The 23,752-nt window shown below is 36.7% G+C and overlaps 1 protein-coding gene across 3 annotated transcripts in view; it reads left to right on the forward strand.

Moving 5' to 3' along the window:
• HOMER1 (homer scaffold protein 1) overlaps nt 1-23,752 on the forward strand; it is a 143,602-nt gene that overhangs the window by 95,101 nt on the left and 24,749 nt on the right. The window contains exon 5 of one of the 3 annotated variants that reach the window (XM_086698042.1): nt 16,853-16,902. The exons of the other annotated variants lie outside the window; for them this stretch is intronic. Within the exon in view, the coding sequence (XP_086554168.1) occupies nt 16,853-16,902 (50 nt within the window). The remainder of the gene's footprint in view (nt 1-16,852; nt 16,903-23,752) is intronic. 3 annotated transcript variants of the gene reach the window in all.

A 23,752-nucleotide genomic window follows, 5' to 3' on the forward strand; every position in this document is an offset into this window, starting at 1 on the left:
TTTGAGGGGCGCCTGGGTGGCTCAGTTGGTTAGGCGTCCAACTTTGGCTCAGGTCATGATCTCATAGTTCGTGAGTTCAAGCCCCTACCCGGGTTCTGTGCTGAGAGCTCAGAGCCTGGAGCCTGCTTCGGATTCTTTGTGTGTGTGTGTGTGTGTGTGTGTGTGTGTGTGTGTGTGTGCCCCTCCCCCGCTCACAGTCTGTCTCTGTCTCTCAAAAATAAATAAACATAAAAAAAAAGAAATTTGATAAGCACTTGGTTCATATGACAGCAAAAGAGTCAGAAAGAAAATTTGCATTAAGGAAAATGAGTTAAAATTCATGCATAGAAAATTCTTGATAGCCTGCAGAATTTGGTTTCATCTGTACAATTCTATTTTCGTGACATATTTTGGGAAGTAATTATATAATGTTTTCTCTTTCACATAAATCAACCCGAGTTTTGCAAGCCAAAGCTTAGTTACAGCACATGAATTATCAGTTAGTTAATGGCTCCCAGAATGAAGGTTTAAAATCATTATCAAATGTCTACTTCTGCTTTGTTCTTACTATCATGGAATCAAAAGACAAGTTAATTCAAAGTGAATTTAGGGATTCAAGTTTATAATCTTTATTTGTAAACAAATAACTTAGGAAATATTTTCTAAATTACCATATTATTTAAATGCTTGTTTTATAATTTATTCTATATGCTTTAAAAAGGAGAATGGATATATAGTCCTAGGTTAAAAATGCTGGGATTAAGAAAGCACTTGACATCACAGTGTTGTATTTTTGTATGCCTCACTTTTAAAACATGTAATGGCTTTAGATGAGCCTTTCACACTTGTCTCTGCCAGTCTGCTCCTAGTGTCATATGTACCACAGAATTCACTTATGTTGTGTAATTTATTTAACTTCTGTAGGGGTGGGAACTATACAAGGGACTTTTTGTTGTTGTTTATTTTTGAGAGAAAGAGAAAGACAGACAAAGGGTGAGTGGGGGACGGACAGAGGGAGACGGAGACACAGAATCTGAAGCAGGCTCTAGGCTCTGAGCTGTTAGTACAGAGCCCAATGCAGAGCTCGAACCCATAAAGAGTGAGATCATGACCTGAGCCGAAGTTGGATGCCCAACCAAGCCACCCAGGCACCCCAGAACTTTTCTTTAGCTAATTCAGTTTGTCCCTGTAATTCTTCCCTCTTTTAATAGTTTCATAGTTTGCTCTCATTTAAGATTTATGTAGTAGATATGCATTCATATCTGATAGGAATGGTATAAATTGGTTCATTGTGTATTAGTGAGCAATGGTATAAAGTGTATCATTTTTTGTCTAGTTTAATGCTCATATGTTTGTTTGATTACTGCAGCAAGAATAATACTTTGAAAATTCTAACCTCAGAGTAATGAGAAAAATTCGATGTGAACAGTGAGCTAGTTTGAGGGTAATAATGAAATTATTGATAACATTTTATGGATAATAAGCACTTATAAAAATAGAGCCCCTTTCAAAATAATTCTGGGAGCGCCTGAGTGTCTCAGTCAGTTAAGCATCCCAACTTCAGCTCAGATCATGATCTCTTGGTTCGTGGCTTCGAGCCCCTCATTGGGCTCTGCACTGAAAGTCTGGAACCTTCTTGGGATTCTCTCTTCTTCTGTCTCTGCCCCTGTCCCATTCTCTCTCTCTCTCTCTCAAAATAAATAAATTAAACAAAAAAACAAGAAAACTAAAATTAAAAAATAATTACAATTCTGAACCTGACTTTCATTGCCCCTACATATTTTTTGACACCAAAAATGGAATCTAATACTGATATGATAGCATTTAATATGTCTACTCTTCTAGCCAATCTGTCATAGGAAGTACATATTAAAAGTTGGTGACCATGTGCCACAGAAATAATGGAGAAATACAACAGTATTAGTCATTATCTTAACAATATTATTACTTATCTGATCTTTAAAATTTAGAAGGGCTATGTTGTATCAGTGCCATTTTACTATGAAAACAGTTTGTAGAATGAATGCATGCTGAGCTTGATGTAATTCGATAGAGAATAATTTCGTGGGAGGAACTATGAATAACATAATGGTTTTGAGATCATTGTATTGATTTCTAAAAATAAAATACATTCTTATCATCCTATCCCTCTCAGAAATAAAGGGGTGAACTTGGATTTTCCTGGCTGTCCTACCAGCAGTATTCATTTTAGGCAAATTACATCAACTCTCTAAGCTGGTTTCGTCATCTGTAAAGTAAAAGAGAGGAGTAAATAATGATTTCTAAGGCTCTTTCTCTTGATTATCTTAAATGATCTTGCCTTAGTCCAGGAAATAAGAAAGGTGTCCTCTTGTGATCTCCTGTGGCTGGGCATCATTAAAAACATTGATAATGTTACTCTGCTACATAAAAGAATCTATTCTACACATCAAATTAGCTATCTCTGTCTTAAGTAGAACATTAGGAAAAAGCAGTATAGTATCCTATGCTTTTGTGTTATGTGCACACATAACTGACATTATCTAACTTCCTTCCAGATGGCATTATAGATTCAAAATATGTGATCAGTCCATCAGTTATTACTTTTCAACAGTAGATTCATTTAAAATTAGAGCACTAGCATAGGAGACTACTGTCATAGAATGGATTATTGTAATGGGATACATTTTTGAACTATAATGCCATCTAATAGCTGGACTTAGATTGAAACCCATAATGATAATTAAACCTTTTATACTTGGGAATGGAATTTAGCAGTATTAAATCATAAACACCAAACTGAAAGAAACTTGCTATATGTAGTCCCTCACTTTGAAACCTTCAGGTTTCAACCCCAGGAAAATGGTGTAGTCTGATATGCTCTCTTGGGAAAGTAAAATGTAAGAATTTAATAAGTGATATATTGCTGTTGCTGTACCTGGAAATAATAGCGCAGGCATTGAGCACCTCAAATCTTGTTGTTGGATGTCCTACCTGTGAGTCATACCTCACAGTCTAATATAAGTTCTAAACTAATTTATAGAAAGAAAACATTATACTCCAAAAAGCCAGAGAAGACTACTCCTTGCTTTTAACTCACTGAAGTTCAGTGATACCAATTGAGAGAGAAAGATCATCTTTGTTCTTTTGTATTCATTTTTCTTCCTGAAGAGATCATCTTGTGATAGTCTGTTTATTTCAGTTCAGAACTCTGAATGCCAGGCTGCGTGCACTATTAGTACTTCTAAAGATTAGGTGATATAGTATATATGGAAATCTCTTCATTAAAGGGCCTAGGTGGCTTTATACTTAAAACTATGTTTTTATAATTTTTAATTTTTTAATCTATTTTCTTTTACACTTGTCTCATGAGAAGATGAACAGATATAATTTTGTTGTTTTCAGAAAACAAACTTGAGGTGTAAGGAGGTTAGAGAATTTTTCTAAAACCTGCAGACACCAGAATTAGAATTTGACTCTAACCTTTGGCTTTTCTCCCCCAGTCTTCCCCTAATCTATCTTGAAGACATTTTAGTCTTCATATGGAAACGAAACTTGGAAGAGAGGGTAATTGACAAAATTCAGTCATTATTTGCCACAAAAATAGCTTATGAATCTTTAAATGTGTGGTTGAAATTCACCAATAAGTAGTAGCTCTGTAGGCATTTCATTTATTTGAGGACATGTTATGTATTGAGGTTAAGTCGATATGGTCATGTTGATATTAAAGTTACTTACATTGACAACCATCTTAACAAGGTTTGGTGTGTAAGTTTGTGTGTGTAGTCATAGAATTCTTGCTTGTAGAGCCTGCAGGAAGGGAAAATATTTAGGTAATCAGATTTGAATAATTTGTATTTGCAATTTGTACAGGAATTTGTATTGTATGTTTACTGTGTACTTATACATTATATGCTTTCTTTGTTCTTAAGTCTATTGATCTAGTAATGTAGTAAAGAATACAGTCTGAGTGTTGACCAAGTAGCTGGCTAACGTGTTAATTCTCCTTAGAGCTAAGCTTTATGTTTCCAGAACCATCATGGCATGAAGAAACATTTGAAACCCTTGTCCTATGAGTTCTCAGACCTGCATGGAATGGTCCTGACAACTTAGCATCTAGAGAGTGCCCCTTAACAATAGTCATTTCTTGAGAACATCTAGATGAAACTTGTAAACAGCTGCAAAGATAATTTGCAAAATATGATCATAGTCTCTGAATAGTTAAAAAGTAGATTCTGAATTTTATTTGAAGGTGAAGAGGTTAAAAGTAGCTCTACTATAAACCTGTGATTCTAAAAACACAGCCAGAGGCTCAGAGCACCTGGAAGGCACAGTGACCTTTGTGAAGTGTTTATATGTATGTATATATACATGTATTATCACCTGGATTAGAAATCATTAAACTAAAAATTATATGTGTAAAATCACAAGAGCCACACACAAAAACAATGTGTGGTCAAGCTAAGCATGACCAGCTGTTTCTGTCAGTTATCCACATATAGGTTCATTTTAATACTCACTTGTTCAAAATCAAGAATTTATTGAGCATGTCTGTGAGCGAGGACAAAGTGAGTAAGATTGCCCTTGAAGAGTTTTGTGAGGCAGAAATATAAGCAGTTATGGTAATGATCCCTGGGGTGCTCTGTAAGCCACGAAGAGCCCCATCTCTCTCCATTGCTACTAAAAACTCTCTCTAATCTCAGATCTCACACTTCACTTTCTTTTGACCTATTTGAGTGCCAGGCACTGTGGATGCATCATTGAACAGGAGAGCGTTTTACTTCTCATGGTATTTAAACTTAAGTAGTAGGGGAGTAAGAAAAATAACTACTTAAATAACAGCATAATTACTGTTATGAAGAGTATCATGAAAGAAGAGATCAAAGGGAAAAGGAGAGGGCAGGTAGTGGTATGGCTGGTTCAGTAAAGTAGGCCTCCTTGAGGACCACACATCACTCCTCCTTCCAGAGAATACAAGTTGGCCTAGGAGAGAAGGAGGAGCATCCAGGCAGAGGGAGGGGCATCTGCTTGGGCCTTAAAGCTCCTAGGTGTTTAGTGATTTCATCAGAGGTCATGGTAATGACAAAGGAAAGACATGCTAGAGAAGGGGGAGCCTGGGTGGCTCAGTCAGTTGAGCATCTGACTCTTGATTTCAGCTTAGGTCATGATCTCACAGTTCGTGGATTCGAGCCCCACGTTGGGCTCTCTGCTGACAACACAGAGCCTGCTTAGGTTTCTCTATCTGTCCCTCTCTGTCCTTCTCCCGCCCTCTCTCTCAAAATAAAGAAACTTAAAGGAAAAAAAACAAAACAAAACTAGAGAAAGACTGGCCTGGAAGAAAGTAAGGAGAAAAGTTTTGCTTTGTAGCTTTGAGAGCAAAGGGATAGAAAGAAAGCAAGATGTTTCTAGTCCACTAGCTTGTAAGCCTTTTGAGAATAAGAACCATGCTTATTCACCCTTGACGTTGTCTGGTAGAGTGCTTGATACATAGATGTGCAATGAATATTTGATGAATCAGGTGACTGGTTAATTGTTCCTTATATATTTGGTTTCTTTTTTCTTTTTCTTTTTTTTGACAGTTAAGGTAGAAATTCCTTTGAGGATAAGAAAAATGTCATATAGGGGTGTCTGGGTGGCTCAGTCAATTAAGCATCCAACTCGTGATTTCTGCTCAGGTCATGATCCCAGGGTCGTGGGATCAAGTCCCACATCAGGCTCTGTGTTGAGCTTGGAGCCTGCTTGGGATTCTCTGTTTCTCCCTCTTTCTCTGCCCCTCCCCTGCTTGCACATACACTCTGTCAAAATAAGTACGCATTTGGAAAAAAGAAAATGTCATATACATTTATACATATCTCAAAAATATTAGACCCATAAAAGCAATAAATGCTGTTGACTTAGCACTGATTGCTTGAAATAAATTCAAAAATTGTACAAACTGATAGCCTCTTTAGTTATCCAATAACCATTAAAATGCTAGCATCACATGACTAAATAAATTAGAAATGAAAATCTTAATGTATTGATAGAAAATAGACTAACACGTCTTTGATTATTTTATCTTTTTTCTTCAAATAGAACCCAAGAGCCAGAATATATAAATGCCCAAATTTTATAAAAATTGTTATATGGTTCTCAGTTGCTAAAAATTTTAAGGAAGAAATACTTCTGATTGTTATAAATCCAGAATATCATTTAGCACTGTCTGCTAAGATCTTCTATGAGTATAGTGCTAAATGGTATCCGTAAATAGAGTTGAAAATAATCTAAAATATTTTTTTTCCTTCTTGAATCTATTCACTTTTACAAAAAGGCATCTGAAAGAGTTAACTATACTCTGAAAATATCACCATTTAAAAAAAATTTTTTTTAAATCTTTATTTTTGAGAGAGACAGAGCGTGAGTGGGGGAGGAGCAAAGAGAGACAGGAAGACACAGAATCCAAATCAAGCTCCAAGCTCTGAGCTGTCAGCACAGAGCCTGATGCGAGGCTCAAACTCACAAGCTGTGAGATCATGGCCTGAGCCGAAGTCGGTTGCCCAACCACCTGAGCCTCCCAGGAACCCCTGAAAAGATCACCATTTTTAAGTTGCATATGTAGTTGCCACAAGTCATGTCACTGTAATATAATTCTTGAAAAAACTTAGCATAGAAGCTAGCTTTCCAGATCTGTATTTACAGAGTCTCTCCAAAGTTTTTTTTGTTTTTTTTTTTTGTAGTTTTGAGAGATGTTTGAAAACAGCATTGTATAAGTGTAAGGTATACAATGTGTTGACTTGATATACTTACATATTGAGACATGATTACCACCATAGCATTAGCTAAATTAACCTGTGTTTTGTCACATATTTACCATTTCCTTTTTTGTGGTGAGAACATTTAACATAATACTCTGTTAACAACTTTTAAGTATAGAATACAATATTATCAACTATAATTACTATGCTATATATTAGATCCACAGAATTTATTCATTGAATAGCTGGAAGGTTGTACTCTTTTTTTTTTTTTTTAATTTTTTTTTTTCCAACTTTTATTTATTTTTTTTTTTGGGACAGAGAGAGACAGAGCATGAATGGGGGAGGGGCAGAGAGAGAGGGAGACACAGAATCGGAAACAGGCCCCAGGCTCTGAGCCATCAGCCCAGAGCCTGACGCGGGGCTCGAACTCCCGGACCGCGAGATCGTGACCTGGCTAAAGTCGGACGCTTAACCGACTGCGCCACCCAGGCGCCCCTGGAAGGTTGTACTCTTTAACTGACATCTCAATCCCTTCCCCCCCCCCCCCCCCCCCCCCCCCGTCCCTAGTTAACCACTAGTCTATTTCTATGCTTTTTTTTTTTTTTTTTTTAATTCCACATATAAGTGGTATCATACAGCATTTACATTTCTGTCTCTGACTTAATCCATTTATCAAAATGCCCTCAGGGCCCATCCATGTTGTTGCAGGCAGGATTTCTTTCTCGTAGCTGAATAGTATTCCATTTTGTGTGTGTGTGTGTGTGTGTGTACATTGTCTTTATCCATTCATCCACTGATAGACACTTAGGTTTTTTCCATATGCTGGCTTTTGTGAATAATCCTGTATTGGACATGTACTAAGTACTTAATTTCTTTTGTATAAGTCAGTGACAACCACACATACAATTTAACTAGTTGAATGGTGGGAAAAAAAATCACCAGTCATTACAAGCTCATCAAAAAGGACAGCTATATAAGGAGTTCACTGATATGGGTGAACTTAATGTATCTGATAAAAACTCTCAAACTTGGCATATGAGATTGAGGTAGTTTTCTGAAAGCTGTTAGTAAATCCAGTAAACCTTAGAAGCATATTCTAGTACTAAGAGCCTAGTTTTAGTGGCATGTGCATTCATTTGTATAAAACAGCTTAGTAGGTATTAATAGAAGGGTGTGAAGTAGTTCCACAGATATTCACATTTATGTGTTATAAAATTATTTACTTTTCATGTAAATGTAAGCAAAACATGAGGTCATCCATCTCTGTATTATAAAGTTTTTGGTTTTGACTAGTGATGTGTATATCTAGTATTTTCATATCCTCGAAAAGAAATGCAAAGATCCCACTTTATTTTGTTTTTGAAGGTTTTTTTTTTTGAGAGAGAAATAAAGCACAAGTGGGGGAGGAGCAGAGAGAGAGGGAGACAAAGAATCTGAAGCAGGCTTCAGGCTCTGAGCTGTCAGCACAGAGCCCAACATAGGGTTCGAACTAACGGACTGTGAGATCATGACCTGAGCTGAAGTCAGACGTTTAACTGACTGAGTCACCTAGGCATCTACAGAGAGACATCCTTATTTGTAACCATTCTCCACTCTGAAATATGTTGTGCACATTTTGCTATAATGTTGAAGGCCTTTCAAGCAACAACTTAAATCTGTTCAATTCTATACTTCATAAGACTGTCGGAGTGACATTTTCATTTCTGATCAATTTAATCTGATTATCACTGACTTCTATTCATATTCTAAACTAATGAAAAGTGATCAATTATTTTTCAGTGATCCTTGCATAGCATTGTCAACACCTTTATATATGACTGTGTATAGTCAGTTGCAGATTATTTCTAAAGTAATAGAGCGGAGGAATAGCACATGTAAGAAACGACTGTGTAGTTGGAAAAATCTTTTTTTTAATGTTTATTTATTTTGAGAGAGAGAGGGCATGGGGGGAGAGGCAGAGAGAAGGGAGAGAGAGAATCCCTAGCAGGCTCCATGCTGTCAATGCAGAGCCTGACGTGGGACTCAGTCTCACAAACCATGTGATTGTGATCTGAGCCTAAATCAAGAGTGTGATGCTTAAACAACTGAGCCACCCAGGAGCCCTTAGTTGGAAAACCCTTAAGGCAGGAATCGTAATTCAGGTCCTAGCTTTATTGTTGTTATATGGAAGACAGAAAGTTTCCATCTGTTAAACCATTTTGGATTGTTATCTAGGTTATTTAAAAATTTTTTTTTAAATGTTTTTATTTATTTTTGAAGGAGAGCGAGAGCAAGAGCGAGAGAGAGAGAGAGAGAGAGAGAGCATGAGCGGGGGAGGAGCAGAGAGAGAGAGAGGGAGACACAGAATTCGAAGCAGGCTCCAGGCTCTAAGCTGTCAGCACAGAACCCGATGTGGGGCTCGAACTCACAAACTGTGAGATCATGACCTGAGCCGAAGTCGGACGCTTAACTGACTGAGCCACCCAGGCGCCCCTCTCTGGGTTATTTAATTTGGGTTAATTAATTCATTGCTTAAGCTTGATATAAATGAAGCCCAAGTCAGTGGTCTTGAATCATATATGATAGCTTCACACCAAGAAGAACTTTTAAAGTCGCAGATTACAAAAGAGGATATTCGATCAAGGAGACCTAAATTGGGGTGGATATGCTCAAGTCTGTCACTGTTAGTAGGAAAACAACACGAAGGAAATATCCTGCTGACCAAGATGTCAGTTGTGTCATCATCTTAAAGCTAACGTGATGGCTTGCCGACATAATTTGGAGCTGAAGTAAAGCCAGTCTTCATTACTGTGGCCAGTAGAGTTGGTTCCCAGAGTTATAATAGACTTTTGCTTCCATGCAGGCTAATCAAGCAGACTTTGGGGCGGGGGGGGGGGGGGGGTGGGGGGGAAGCCTTTATTGAGAATGGTAGTGGATTAACATGTTATTAATTCTGAGCTATATTCGTATATACTTATATCTAGCCCTCCTTAAAGTTCATTTGCATAATGCTTTTGATCAGGATCCTTGTACAAATTATTTATATAGTACATATATGCTTAAATAAATGAAGTTTGGTATGATGAACTGCTTCACCTAACACAATAATAGTTGCAATTAAAATTGTGTTCATGCTGTTAGTCAAACATTTGAGTAATTTGAAGTTTTATCTTATGATCCTGGCCTTCTCTTTTAAAAAAAAATTAAACTGAAATCCAAAAGTTCTCTGATTCTGAATATCATATAGTGAGTGGTCAATTAGATTATTGATCACAACTGTTTTTTTTAAAGAATGAAGTTTTTATGCCAGGAAATTAGAAAATAGAGATTTTAACTGTAAAATTATTCATATATTTCTACCCAATTTTAGCTTTGGCAAAATATGTTAATAGCATCTTTTTCATTCTTCCAATACTGAAAGTGATTTCTATTATTTTATTTATAATATTTCCCCCCAACAATACTAATATTGTGCTAAACAATTTTGGGGATGGATTTTCCATACATGACGTGCTTTGCAAGGAAACAGACATCTTAGAAATCAAATTATGGATGGACAGATAAAAATACTTATTTCTGTCTTGAATACAGTATAATGATTATAATTCTGTTACCCTGTAAATAAAAGGACAGGCTTAAAAATAGTTGTACCCTTTGCAGAATGCAAAAGATAGATGTGTATTCATAAGAGATGAGAGAAACATAATTCTTAACTTAGTATGTAAGGCTGTTTCCCTGAAGTTATCTCCCCAATAGGATAGTCTAACCTCGTGCTCTGAATAAATTTTAAAGAAAGTTTTTAGTGACTGATCAGTTTATATAAAAGGGAAACCCGCACAAATATTAACTTGTATGAAAGTATCAGATACATAATTCACAGTATCTCCTTGAGTAAATTCTTTTCTCACAAACTAACAGTAGGCTCATTAAGTAGCTTTTTTCTTCCTACCCTTATATCCAGCACCCAACCCTCCAAATTCACACATGTAGAGAAAGTATTATTTACATTAGAATATTTAAAATGCCTGTAATGTAGTTTAAACCTTCCACAAATATCTTTGAGCGAGCAAGTAGTGTCCACATCTCCTACCACAATGAGAATGGGCTGCTTTAAATTTTCAAAGGGAATCTCTTCAGAGGTTTTAGAACATTGTGGGTAGGAACTTGCAGCAGGAGTAAAAAGTGGTCATAATATTGGGCCTCCCGTGATCCCTTCACCTTATATCTTCATTCCTTGGCCACAGGTTCCTTAAGGCACGGCAGAAACCACAGAAGTCACTATGTTAGGCAGGCAGTGCCATAAATGTTACAGAGCCTTCTTAATGACTGCAATTCTAGCATGTAGATATGCTTCTGTTACTGCTACGAGCACAATTAGGGGAGCCAGGAGATTTCTAGAGGCCTCTTTTTAGTGGGTTTATGGGTTCCTTCATTTTGGTGAATACAAATGGGGTAGAGCTAGACTTTTCATGCCTGCCAAAATCAAGTGGGAAACTCTGTAGGATGTTTTACTAGGTAAACCTGACGTAGTTCAGATTCAGATTTCATCTTCCATTCTCTCCTCACACAATTAACTGTGCCACTTTATGAGAACCTTTGCTGTTTGTTTTCTCATTCCTCCATTATCTTGCAAAATATATTCAGAGGTCTACGCCAGAGGTTTAGGCTTACTATGAATAATGCATCTGTAATACCCAAGGATGATGACAAAACTCACTGAGTATATGCTTGAAATGGTTTTGATTTAAATGACACCTATTTAAGTTATTTACATCACTAGACAAAAACATTTCCCTTAAAATATTTAATATTAAATCTTTTAGCTTTTTCATAGCTTACTGAAGATTCTTTCAAGATTCCTTATTGCATGTGCATATACAGAAGGTACTAATATATGAATGTCTTTTATGTGCTTTCTTCAAGGGTACTTTTATGTGGGCTGTTTGTTCTCAAAATCACCCAGTAAGCATAGTTAGTATTAACCATAAATTTACAGATGAGGAACCCAAGGCCTAATGAAGTTAGATAATGTACCAAAAGTCCCATAACTAGCAAGTAGCTGGAGCCACAGTTTCAACGAAGTCAACTCCTCAGCTGGTGCTTTTTTTCCTTTCCCGTTTTTTTTTTTTTTTTTTTTTGAGATAAAATTGACGTATAACATTTTATTAGTTTTAGGTGCACCCGAGCCTGTATTTTTAACCACTCTATCACACTGGTTCTTGTTTAATGTATACATTTAACAAAATTCTCTATTTCTATTTAAAGACTGATGAAGGCATGGGTTATATATTTTAAAGTAATTTGTTTCAGATTAATTTTATAACTTGCTCAGAAAAGTCCATGATGTTTCATTTTCTTTACCAGAGCTAAGTAAACTTCTGTATTTTACCTAGTTTCAGATGCCTTTGATGATAAGACACATCATTATTTTATATACTACCAAGAAAACACATTGTAGATTAAACTGAATATAACAGTTCTTTCAGACATCTGTTTAGACACAGATGTCACCACATCTATAACATTTTTGTACTTAGGTAATTAATATGTAGAATAAATGCCTTAAGATGTTCCTACGCTTTCATCATACTCAAAGTCCAGCTCTTCTGGTTCACTTTCTGACTACATGTCCACATTTTTCAACCCCTTTTGGGCTATCAGGAATGTTGGAGATAGAGTGTTTCTTTAAAAATTATGTCACTGTAATCTCTGAGAGTTTCTTCTAATCCACTATTCATTAAAAACTCTAATACATAATCCATTTCAGTTCTAAACACTATGTTTTCTGGAATGTGATTTCCATTTCAGTACAGGGACTCTTTTTAGGAGTTTATTTATTTATTTTTTAAATGTTTATTTATCTTGAGAGAGAAAGAGTGGGGGAGGGAGAGAACTCCAAGCGGGCTCCGTGCTGTCAATGCAGAGCCCAACATGAGGCTTGAACTCATGAACTGTGAGACCATAACCTGAGCTGATATCAAGAGTCAGATGCCAAGCGACAGAGCCACTGAGACTGTTTATAAAATTTTATCAGCAAACATATCTTCATCTCTACCAGTAGCCATCAGTTTCTATTTTGTATGTTATCCAGATGTGGTAGGGTATGTGCAAAGGTAATGGATTGTGGGGCACTTGGAGGGCTCAGTTGGTTGAGCATCCAACTTCAGCTCAAGTCATGATCTCGTGGTTTGTGGGTTTGAGCCCCACATCAGGCTAGCTGCTGATGGCAGGGCTCGCTTCAGATCCTCTGTCCCCCTTTCTCTCTGCCCCTTCCCTGCTTGCACTCTCTCTCTCAAAAATAAATAGAACATTAAAAATTTTTTTAAAAAAGATGATGGATTGTAAGTTAGGAAGGAATCTGAGCTAGAAAGTAAGATTTGGGGGTTTATCAAGGCATTACATTGACAACAAGGGTCAGAAGAGGCCCCGTTTAGAAGCAGGTGCCAATAGATGGATAAGGAACAGAACAATGGGAACATCTGATAAGAGGACCCCAAGGACAAGGAAACCAATTACAGTAAGCTTTGAGAGACACCTTGGTAAGCATTCAGGCACTTTGAGGTTTGCAGGTATATCTAGTAGAATAATACTTTAATTTACTAGATTATTTGCCTGGCAGAATCTGAAATCCTTACTCATAGAAGTCTTTTTCATAATAAATAATGTTTGTAAACAATGCAGAGTTACTCTCTTTTCTTCAAAGGGATACTTTCTTTCTGTAACAGGGTAACTTAAATTGTATTAAGAAACACAAATTTAGACCCCAAACTGTTGAAGAAAGCATTAGTTTCTTTTTTTTTTAATTTTTTTTTTTTATGTTTACTTATTTTTGAAAGAGAAAAAGAGCATGAGCCGGGGAAGGGCAGAGAGAGAGGGAGACACAGAACCTGAAGCAGGCTCCAGGCTTCCGAGCTGTCAGCACAGAGCTGATGGGGGGATCAAACCCACGTGCGGTGAGATCATGATCTGAGTCGAAGTCAGATGCTTAACCTACTGAGCCACCCAAGCAGCCCTAAAGCATTAGTTTCTAAGTGGAACTTGCTTGGGGCAATAGGCCAGCATGAGAGCACCTAGTTCATGAAAGTGGCACACATGTACATTGAAGTCCAGGTTGTTTGTTTCTGAGCACACGGGTGTGCAGGAAGAGTAAGGAGACAAACCAACAGGCTGTCCTTAGGGCAGTATTGGGGGTGCTTGAGTCACTCTGTTACTTTCATAGTGAGGGAGTAACCTCAATATCGTTACTGACAATTGTGTCCAGATTTGCCTATTGCAACCTATTTTTAAATCCCATTCTAAAAATTTATCTGGGGGCGACCTGGTGGCTCAGTCACTTAAGCATCTGACTCTTGATTTCAGCTCAAGTCATAATCTCATGGTTCATGAGATTAAGCCCTGTGTTGGGCTTAGGGCTGACAGCCTGGAGCCTGCTTGGGATTCTCTCTCTCTCTCTCTCTCTCTCTCTCTCTCTCTCTCTCTTTATCTCTCTCTCTCTCTGTCCCTCTCCCCCTCCCCAGCTCTCTGTCTCTCAAAATAAATAAGTACACATTAAAAAAAAAAGCTTATCTGGATATTATTTATATTTCTACATAATTAGCATGCTTAAGTATATGCATAGGGCTACCATTCTAGAGACTGATGGTGAATCTGGGCCCTGGAGGCATGGGGGAGAAGCATCTTTCTTAAATTCTATAACTGACCATTTACATACAGGATTTACTTCATAGATTAAATAAGTGCATTGCTCATGCATTAGACTCTCATTTGTTAAATAGTCTATTAGATAGTACTTTTTCTTCTAGACTTTACATAACTAATTTTTTTTTTTTTCAACGTTTTTTATTTATTTTTCGGACAGAGAGAGACAGAGCATGAACGGGGGAGGGGCAGAGAGAGAGGGAGACACAGAATCGGAAACAGGCTCCAGGCCCTGAGCCATCAGCCCAGAGCCTGATGCGGGGCTCGAACTCACGGACCGTGAGATCGTGACCTAGCTGAAGTCGGACGCTTTACCGACTGCGCCACCCAGGCGCCCCTTTACATAACTAATTTTAATGAAGTTTGCCACTTTTTGTAGAATTTGACTTTAGTTCAAGGAAACTTGTAAAATTATAGTTTAAAGAGCTATTTAAATGATGTCTTGGGTATGTTTTGAACTCCTTCATCTGACTTGTAGATCTGAAGCCAACAGGAAACCGGCTGGTCCTTTTTGAAGGGAATTCTTACCAGTCACAGGAATAAAGAATTATTTTGCCCTTATTCCAGCAAACAGACATGAGATCATAGTGGTATTTCAATATCTCTTCTGACTCACTGGTGTCTCCAGCTAAACAATTTAGTGGTTTCTTTGTGAACAATTTACTTAATGTGGAACTATCAAAACTGTACCTGTAAAAAAGGACCAAATTAGCAGCCAAAGCTAGAGCCCTAACATTTTTTTAAATAAGTATTCCTAAAATGTAAGATGCTAAGCTTAAAGTTTTGCTATCAGCATTAATCCCAAGGTATTCATTACTGCTAAATCTGTCTAATGGGTTACTACTAAATCCATCTAATAGGGGAGGAATGGGCTGGCTTAAAGTTCTAAGAAAATAAACGTTATTTTTTCAAAATTTGAAAATATGCGAAGTATTTAAAATTATACATGAGGGCTGAGCACTTCTGAGGTAACTGAGATAGCTCATATGTAGGACTTCTTTCAGGATGCTTTTTAGAATTTATTACACAAGTTGAAATTGTATAGGGTGTTCTAATATACTAGATGGTGAAGGGAATATATGAAAAAGCTATAAAGAGAAAACAGGGCAGATGGACGAAAATGAAAAACATATTTCCTAAATTGTGTTTCACACTGTGCTCTAGAAAGATAGATTACTGAAGAAGTGGCTCATAAAATGGAGGAAGCAAAAGCAAGAATGTTTGGAAAGATTCAGATTTACCAACAAAGTTAAAATTTTGGTTGATATTGCAAAATAGACTTAAAAACACATACTTACTTTGGAACCAAGTGTAAGACAATGCAGAAAGTATATTGAACTGCTCTCTCCTCTAGTAGTCACTCAAAGATTATTAGGTCTCATATTGTGATGGTTTAATGTATTCTCGTGCAATATGCTTCAATGTATTTGGTATGACCATTTTCTTCAACATTTACCTTGTTATTTAAACAAAATCAGCAGAACTTTGGGGCTCTGCAAAGAAGAAAAAGGTAAATGGGAGTCCATTGGACAGCTTATCTGTGGCCAGATCTCACTACTTAATATACTAGAGGCACAAGACATATTTAGGGAAATGAAGTAGAAAAGTTTTATAGCATATTGAAACTTAGTACCTTCACCTTTTTCTATCCTGATCCAAAGGCTTTGTTTCAGTGTCTTACTGCCCAACACCAGTGTTTATTATGCCTCATCTATGTCCTATTCCTTTCCTATGTATATCCCTGCCTCTATAATCCTGCTTCTCCTATCTACTTCTTATCACCATCTACAGATGCCCACTCACCTCCTTCCTTTTTATTTTTGATTCTTTTATTATGTGTTTCCTGCCCACCCAGTCTCTTCCCATGCCAACAAATACAGACATGATTGGAGCTGCTTAGAGAACATTCTACCAGTTTCAGACCCTTCCAGCTCTTACTGTTTGTAATCCTACAGTCACAGAAAGTGTATTTAAGAGTGCTTAGAAAGCTTTTTACTTTTCTTTTGGTAATGTGATAATTTTTTAATGGAAGTATAATTTATATATAGTAAAATTTACCCTTTCTGCTCTGCAATTTTAATCACTTCTGACACATTTGTATAGTTGTGTAGGCACCAACACAAAGTCAAGTTCTATAACCCCCAGATTTCTCTCCTCCTCTTTGGTATAGTCAACTTCTATCCGTGCCCCCCAGCCACTGGCAACCAAGGATCTCTTTTCTGTCCCTATAGTGTCTTTTCCCTAATGTCATATAAATGGAAATCATACAATATGTTGCCTTTTTTTCCCTTTTAAAAAATTATGGTAAAATATATATAGCATAAAATTTATCGTCATAACCATTTTTATGTGTACAGTTCAATAGTGTAAAGTATATTCACATTGTTGCAGAATCAATCTATAGATTTTTTTTTTCATCTTGCAAAACTAAAGCTCTGTACCAATTAAACAGCAACTATCCATTCCTTTCTTCCCTCCAGCACCTGGCAACCACCCTTCTACTTTCTGTCTCTGAATTTGACTACTCTAGGTAACTTTTTAAGTGGAAGTGTATAATATTTGTCTTTTTGTGACTGGCTTAGTTCACTTAGCATAATATCCTCAAGGTTCATCCATGTTGTAGCATGTGCCACAATGTTTTTCTGTTTTAAGGCTTAATAATACTCCATTGCATGTATATCACATTTTGTTTATCCATCTGCCACTGGACACTTGGGTTGCTTCTATCTTTGACTGTTGTGAATAATGCTACTGTGAGCATTGTTTTGCAAATATCTTTTAAATATATGCTGAGAAGTAGAATTACTAGATCACATGGTAATTTCATCCCTAATTTTTTGAGGACCTGCCATACTGTTTTTCACAGCAGCTGCACCATTTTATATTCTCACCAACAGTGTACAAGGGTTCCAATTTCTCTGAATCCTCACCGTTTGTTTTTTTGTTTTTTTTGTTTTTTTGAGAGTAGTCATCCTAATGGATATGAAATGATGTCTCATCATGGTTTTGATGTGCGTTTCTCTAATGACTAGTGATGTTGAGCATCTTTTCAAGCTCTTATTGGCCACTTGGATATCTTTGGAGAAACATCTCTTCAAGTCCTTTGCCCATTTTCTAATCAGATTATTTGGGTTTTGTTGTTGAATTGTACAAGTTCTTTATATATTCTACATATTAACTCTGTGATTTGGAAATATTTTTTCCTATTATGTAGGTTGTCTTTTCATTCTGCTAATTGTATCTTGATGCCCAAAAGGTTTTTTTCGTTTGTTTTTTTAATGTTTATTTTTGAGAGAGAGAGAGGGAGAAAGTGGGGGAGGAGCAGAGAGAGAGGGGGGGACAGGGGATCTGAAGCTGGCTCTGTGCTGACAGCAGAGAACCCAATGTGGGATTCGAATTCACGAATCATGAGATCATGATCTGAGCCGAAGTCGAACCCCCAACCAACTGAGCCACCCAGGTGTTCCTGATGCACAAAAGTTTTAAATTTTGCCATGGTCCAAATTTATCTTTTTTTAATTGCCTGTGCTTTTTATGTTATATCCAAGAAATCATTGCAAGTCCTTTGTCCTGGAGCTTTTCCCCTATGTTTTCTTTTTAAGAGATTTATAGTTTAACTCTTACACTTAGGTCACTCATCCATTTTTAGTTAAGTTTCGTATACGGCATAAGACAGAGACCTAGCTGCTTTTGCATGTGGGTATTCAGTTTTCCCAGTATCATTTGTTGGAAAGACCATCCTTTCCACATTGAATGATCATGGCAATCATATATGTGAAACCCAATTGACCATATATGTGAGGCTTTATTTCTGGCCTCTATGTTCTATTCCATTGGTTTATATGTCTGTCTTTACGTAAGTACACACTGTTTTGATTATTGTAGTTTTGTATAAGTTTTGAAATCAGGAAATGTGAGCTCCAACTGTGTTCTTTTTTTTTTTTTTTTTTTTTTAAGATTGTTTTGCAATTTGGAGTCCTCTGAAATGCCATATGAATTTTAGGATGAATTTTTCTGTTTCTCAAATTACATTGTTGGGATTTTGATGGGATTACGTTGAATCTGTAGATCACTTGGGGTAGTATGGACATCTTCACAGTATTAAGTCTTCCAGTCTATGTACATGGAATGTTTTCCTGTTCATTTGTGTCTTCTTTGATTTCTTTCAGTGACCTTTTTAAAAAAAAAATTGTTTTTTAATATTTATTTATTTTAGAGGGAGAGAGACACACACACAGAGTACAAGTGAGGTAGGGGCAAAGAGAGGGAGACACAGAATCTGAAGCAGGCTCCAGGCTCTGAGCTGTCACCACAGAGCCCGACACGGGGCTTGAACTCTCGGACCGCAAGGTTGTGACCTGAGCCAAAGTCGGACACTTAACCAACTGAACCACCCAGGCGCCCCACTTCCAGTGACTTTTTATAGTTTTAAGTGTACAAGTTTTTTATCCCCTTGTTCAAGTTCATTACTAAGTATTTTATAAGCATTTTATTCTATTGGATGCTATTATAAATGGAATTGTTTTATTAATTTCCTTTTCTGATTATTTGTTGTGTATTAGAATTACTTCTGGTTTTGTGTATCGATGCAACTTTGCTGAACTCATTTATTAACAGCCTGTTTGTGAAATCTTTAGGGTTTTCAACATAGAAATTATGTCTCCCGCAAACAGATAATTCTACTTCTTTCTTTCCAGTTTAGACACATGTCATTCATTTTTGTGCCTCCTTGGGCTAGCTAGGACTTCCAGTACCATGTTGAATTTAGAGTGGTGAAAGTGAGCATCCTTGTCTGGTTTCTGATCTCAGAGGAAAAGGTTTCAGCTTTCACTTTTGACTCTGATGTTAGCTGTGTGATTTTCCTACATGGCTTTTATTATATTGGGTAGTTTCCTTCTATTCCTCATTTATTGGCTATTTTTATAATAAAAGGGTATTGAATTTTGTCAAATGGTTTTTCTACATCATTTGAGATGATCATGTGTTTTTTTTATTCTATTAATGTGGTATATTACATTGATTTTTGTATGTTAAACTTTCCTTGCATCCCAGAGTCTCTTCATTTTTTTTTTTTAAATTGGGTCTTTCAAAGAGAAGTTTGTAATTGTTATGAAATACCTTTTATCAATTTTTAATGGATCACACTTTTGGTGCTCTATCTAAGAAACTTTTGCCTAACCCATGTTGACAAGGATTTCTTCTTTTGTGGTCTCTTCTTGAAGGTTTATATTTTATAACAATTTTATATTTTCAGTTCATTTTTATATAGGATAGGAGATAGGACTCAAGATTTTCTTCTGTGTGTGTGTGTGTGTGTGTGTGTGTGTGTGTGTGTGTGTGGTTATCTAGCTGTTTTGGCACTATTTGTTTAAAAGGCTATTGATTCTCCTTTGAATTGCCTTGGGATTTTTTATATAATCTTCGTTTAATTTTTTAATATTTTTTAATATTTATTTTTGAGAGAGAGACCAAACGTGAGCAAGCGGAGGGGAAGAGAGAGAGAGAGAGAGGGGGCGGGGGCCAGAGAAAGACATAGAATCCAAAGCAGGCTCCAGGCTCCAAGCTGTCAGCACAGAGCCTGATGTACGGCTTGAACTCAGGAACTGTGAGATCATGACCTGAGCCGAAGTCAGATGCTTAACTGACTAAGCCACCAGATGCCTCTATAATAATCTTCATTTTAATCATGTCCAGATATTTTCATTTTTTTGTGAGGATCCAAGTTCCTGTCTAAAAAACTTCCTTCATTTTTCCTGTAGTGTTATCTGCTGGTAAGGAATTCCTTTAGCTTTTGTTATTTCACCTTCATTTAGAAAAGTATCATCCCTGTGTGTAGAATTCTGGGTTGACAATTGTTTTCTTTTGGCACTATCACACTGTTCTCTTATGAACTGCTTAGTTTGTGATGAGAAACTACTATAATTGTTACCTTTGTTCTGTATATATGTTTTTGAGTTTTTTGGGTTTGTAGTTAAATGCCCTTTATAGTTTTTTGAAAATTGTCAGCCTTTGTCTCTTCACATATTTTTTCTGCTTTCTTCTCTTTTCTTTCTGGGATGCCAGTTACACATTTGTTAGAAAGTTTGATATTGTCCCCATGTCTTAGATACTCTGGTGGGTTTTTTTGTTTATTTTTTTCTCTCTGTGTTCAGCTTGGCCAGCACAGGGGTGCCTGGGTGGCTCAGTCAGTTGAGCGACCAACTTCAGCTCAGGTCATGATCTCACAGTTGGTGGGTTCGGGCCCCACGGTGGGCTCTGTGCTAACAGCTCAGACCCTGGAGCCTTCTTTGGATTCTGTGTCTCCCTCTTTGTGCCCCTCCCCCGTGCACTTGCACATGGGCCCATTCTCTCTCTCTCTCTGTCAAAAATAAATGAAATTTTTTTTAAAATTTCTAGATTACACAAAACAAGGCATTTGGTCAGGAATACTAACCTTTTCCTGAACAGGTCCTTTGTAAATACTCCAAGTCCCAGATCTGAATTTTATACGTAAAATCTCCTATATTTTGTATGCTTGATCAATTGATTTAAAACAGAAATCAAGAAACTGTAGGTTCTACTAATTAAAGCTAGCGTGAAATCCCGTCCCTAATGTGAGATTCAAAATAATTATATTTAAGAATTTTCTTAGTATTGAAAACTTAATTATGATTTAATTGTTGTAACATTTACTATTCATTATATTCAACAACTTAATCCTAGGTGGGTTTTGTACTTAGCTCATAAGTTCATACCTTTACTTTTTCATTTAGATAGTCAATGTGTTTACCTAAACACAAGCCCCGAGCTGTGCTGGAAACTGGAAGGTTCGGTGGTATAGCTAGAAAATACTTGTTGGAGAAGACCTGAATCCCTGAAAGAGAAGAATGCATTCTTATAGATTGATGCTGAATATGGAAAGTTTTGGGCAAAAATTCATAGAGAGGAAAATTAAAGTCTAATTGGGAGGAAGAAACTGTCACAGGAAAGCCAGCTGACTAGAACAGGAGCTATAACCCATGGCTTCGATCCAGGAAATAGATTGGTACCACCAAGCAATTAACTCTGATTGAGTGTCCCACAATTTTAACTCAATTCTTAGACTGCCTGGAGGGAGCATCAGATCCCACATATCAAGGGCTCAGTCCCATAAGACTGCTTCTTCAGATGCCAGGTTGCAAGTCCAGGTTGTTACCTGTGTTTTTGATTCACTGGCTATAAATTAGAGATAGCTACAACCCCCTACCTAGTTCAGTTAATTTGCTAGAGTAGTTCACAGAACTCAAGGAACTGGCTTTGCTTACTCGATTACCAGTTTATTACAAAGGATATTAAAGGATGTGAATGAACAGCCAGATGAAATAATACATACAGCAAGATCCTAACAACTGGAGCTTTTTCCCCTGTGGAGTTTGGGGCCTAGCACTTGAATGCTTTCTGGGTCACCAACATGGCAGCTCTTCTGGGTTTTTATGGAGGCTTCATTCCATAGACATGATTGATAAACTCTTTGGCCATTGGTGACTGTTTCACTTTCAGCCCCTCTCTCTCTCCCTGGAGGTCAGAGGGTGGGAGTGAAAGTTTTAACCCTGTAATCAAGGTGGGTTCTTCCTGCCACCAGCCCTCACACCTTTAGGAGGTTTCTAAAAGTCACCTCATTAACATAAACTTAATTGTGGTTGAAAGGGGCTTGTTGTGAATAACAAGACATCCATTTCACTTTTATGGCTCTAAAGTGATTTCTGGGGCTGCAGACAAAAGACCATATATAACAAAAGATGCCCCAGGAGTTTTACATTTGCATATATCTAGTGTTTAAATTAGTTCAGTAAGATTTTAGTTAGCAGATTAAAAGGTCTGTTTAAATAAAACTTTATAGGGAAAAAATGGTAGGTGGTTTTGAAAAAATCTGTAATTAAGTGAGAACAGGTGCATGCTTTACTCAGAAAACCTGAATTTGGAACATCATTTCACAAAAGACCGAATAGAAAAGAGTTTTCTTTTCAAGGCTACAAGTGGGCTGTTAAATTAATAGCTTAGCTTATTGTTTGATTTTTATTCATTCATGTTTTGAGGAAATTTCAGTAAACTTTAGAAAATTTTAAAAACTTTTTATTTGAAACTAATTTTAGACTTACAGAAAACTTACAAAAACTATGTGGAGAATCTCCATGTACCCCTCACCCAACTTCTCTTAATGGTAGCATCTTACACAACCATAATAATTACCAAATTAATATAGACACGGTACTACCAACTAAACTGCAGACCTCTTTTCACAATTGTCCTTTTCTGTTCTAGGAACCTATCCATGATCACACTTTGCATTTAATTATTTCTTCTTAATCTCCACCATTCTTTTTCTCAGTCTTTTGATACTTTTGAAGAATACCAACCAGTTATTTTGTAGACAGCCCCTCAGTTTGGGTTTATGATGTTTGCTCATGATTAGAATAAGGTTATGCATTTTTGACAAGAATACCACAGAAATTATCTTTTATCTTTCCCTATGCATCATATGAGAGGGTTCATGATGCTGATACATTTTATTACTGGTGATGAGCTTTAGAAATTCTTGATGATAGATGCTATGATTTCTTTTATATAATACATATTAAAATTATTATTAAGGGGGCGCCTGGGTGGCTTAGTTGGTTAAGCATCCAACTTTCAGTTCACTGCATGATCATGCAGTTTGTGAGTTCAAGCCCCGCATTGGGCTCTGTGCTGACAGCTCAGAGCCTGGAGCCTGCTTCAGATTCCTTGTCTCCCTCTCTCTCTCTGCCCCTTCCCCTCTCATGCTGTGTCTCTCTTACTCTCAAAAATAAATAATAAGACATTTAAATTTTTTTAAATTATTATTAAAAATACCAGTCCATCAAAGCATTTGCTTTGTAATGCAGATAATTTACCAAAAACCAAAATGCAGATTAGGGAAAGCTGTTATCATCACTAGTTAATTAATGGGATGAGGTCTGTAGAATTTCACTAAAAAAAGTAAATTGTTCAATGATAAGAAAAAAACACCTTTTTCTTTCAAATGAGGCAATTCTTTCTTCATTGGACAGTTAACAAAGGAATTATCAAAAGAAGAATCTTCCCGAGTAATAGAATTGTTTTTGTAGTAGAAAAATTGTCTTGGTTGAAGCAATTAACTTTGGATAACTTATCAAGTAGAACAATAAATGAGGAAATAGGTGATTGCTTTTAGGTTTTTTTGTTCTATGTGTAACACTGGAATTCTATCAAATTAAGTCATTAAGACCAGTTTCTGGGGTGTAGCCTATCATCATATCTGAAATAAATTTATTGCAACAAATTTTTTGTATTTTGGGCATTTCAAAATTATGAATAGCATGAAATAAATCAATAATAATTTCAGAGGAAATACTACATTACAT

This window comes from Puma concolor, chromosome A1 (genome assembly GCF_028749965.1).
Source record: "Puma concolor isolate L17-30 chromosome A1, mPumCon1.1.hap2, whole genome shotgun sequence".
Taxonomy (NCBI): Eukaryota; Metazoa; Chordata; class Mammalia; order Carnivora; family Felidae; genus Puma; species Puma concolor.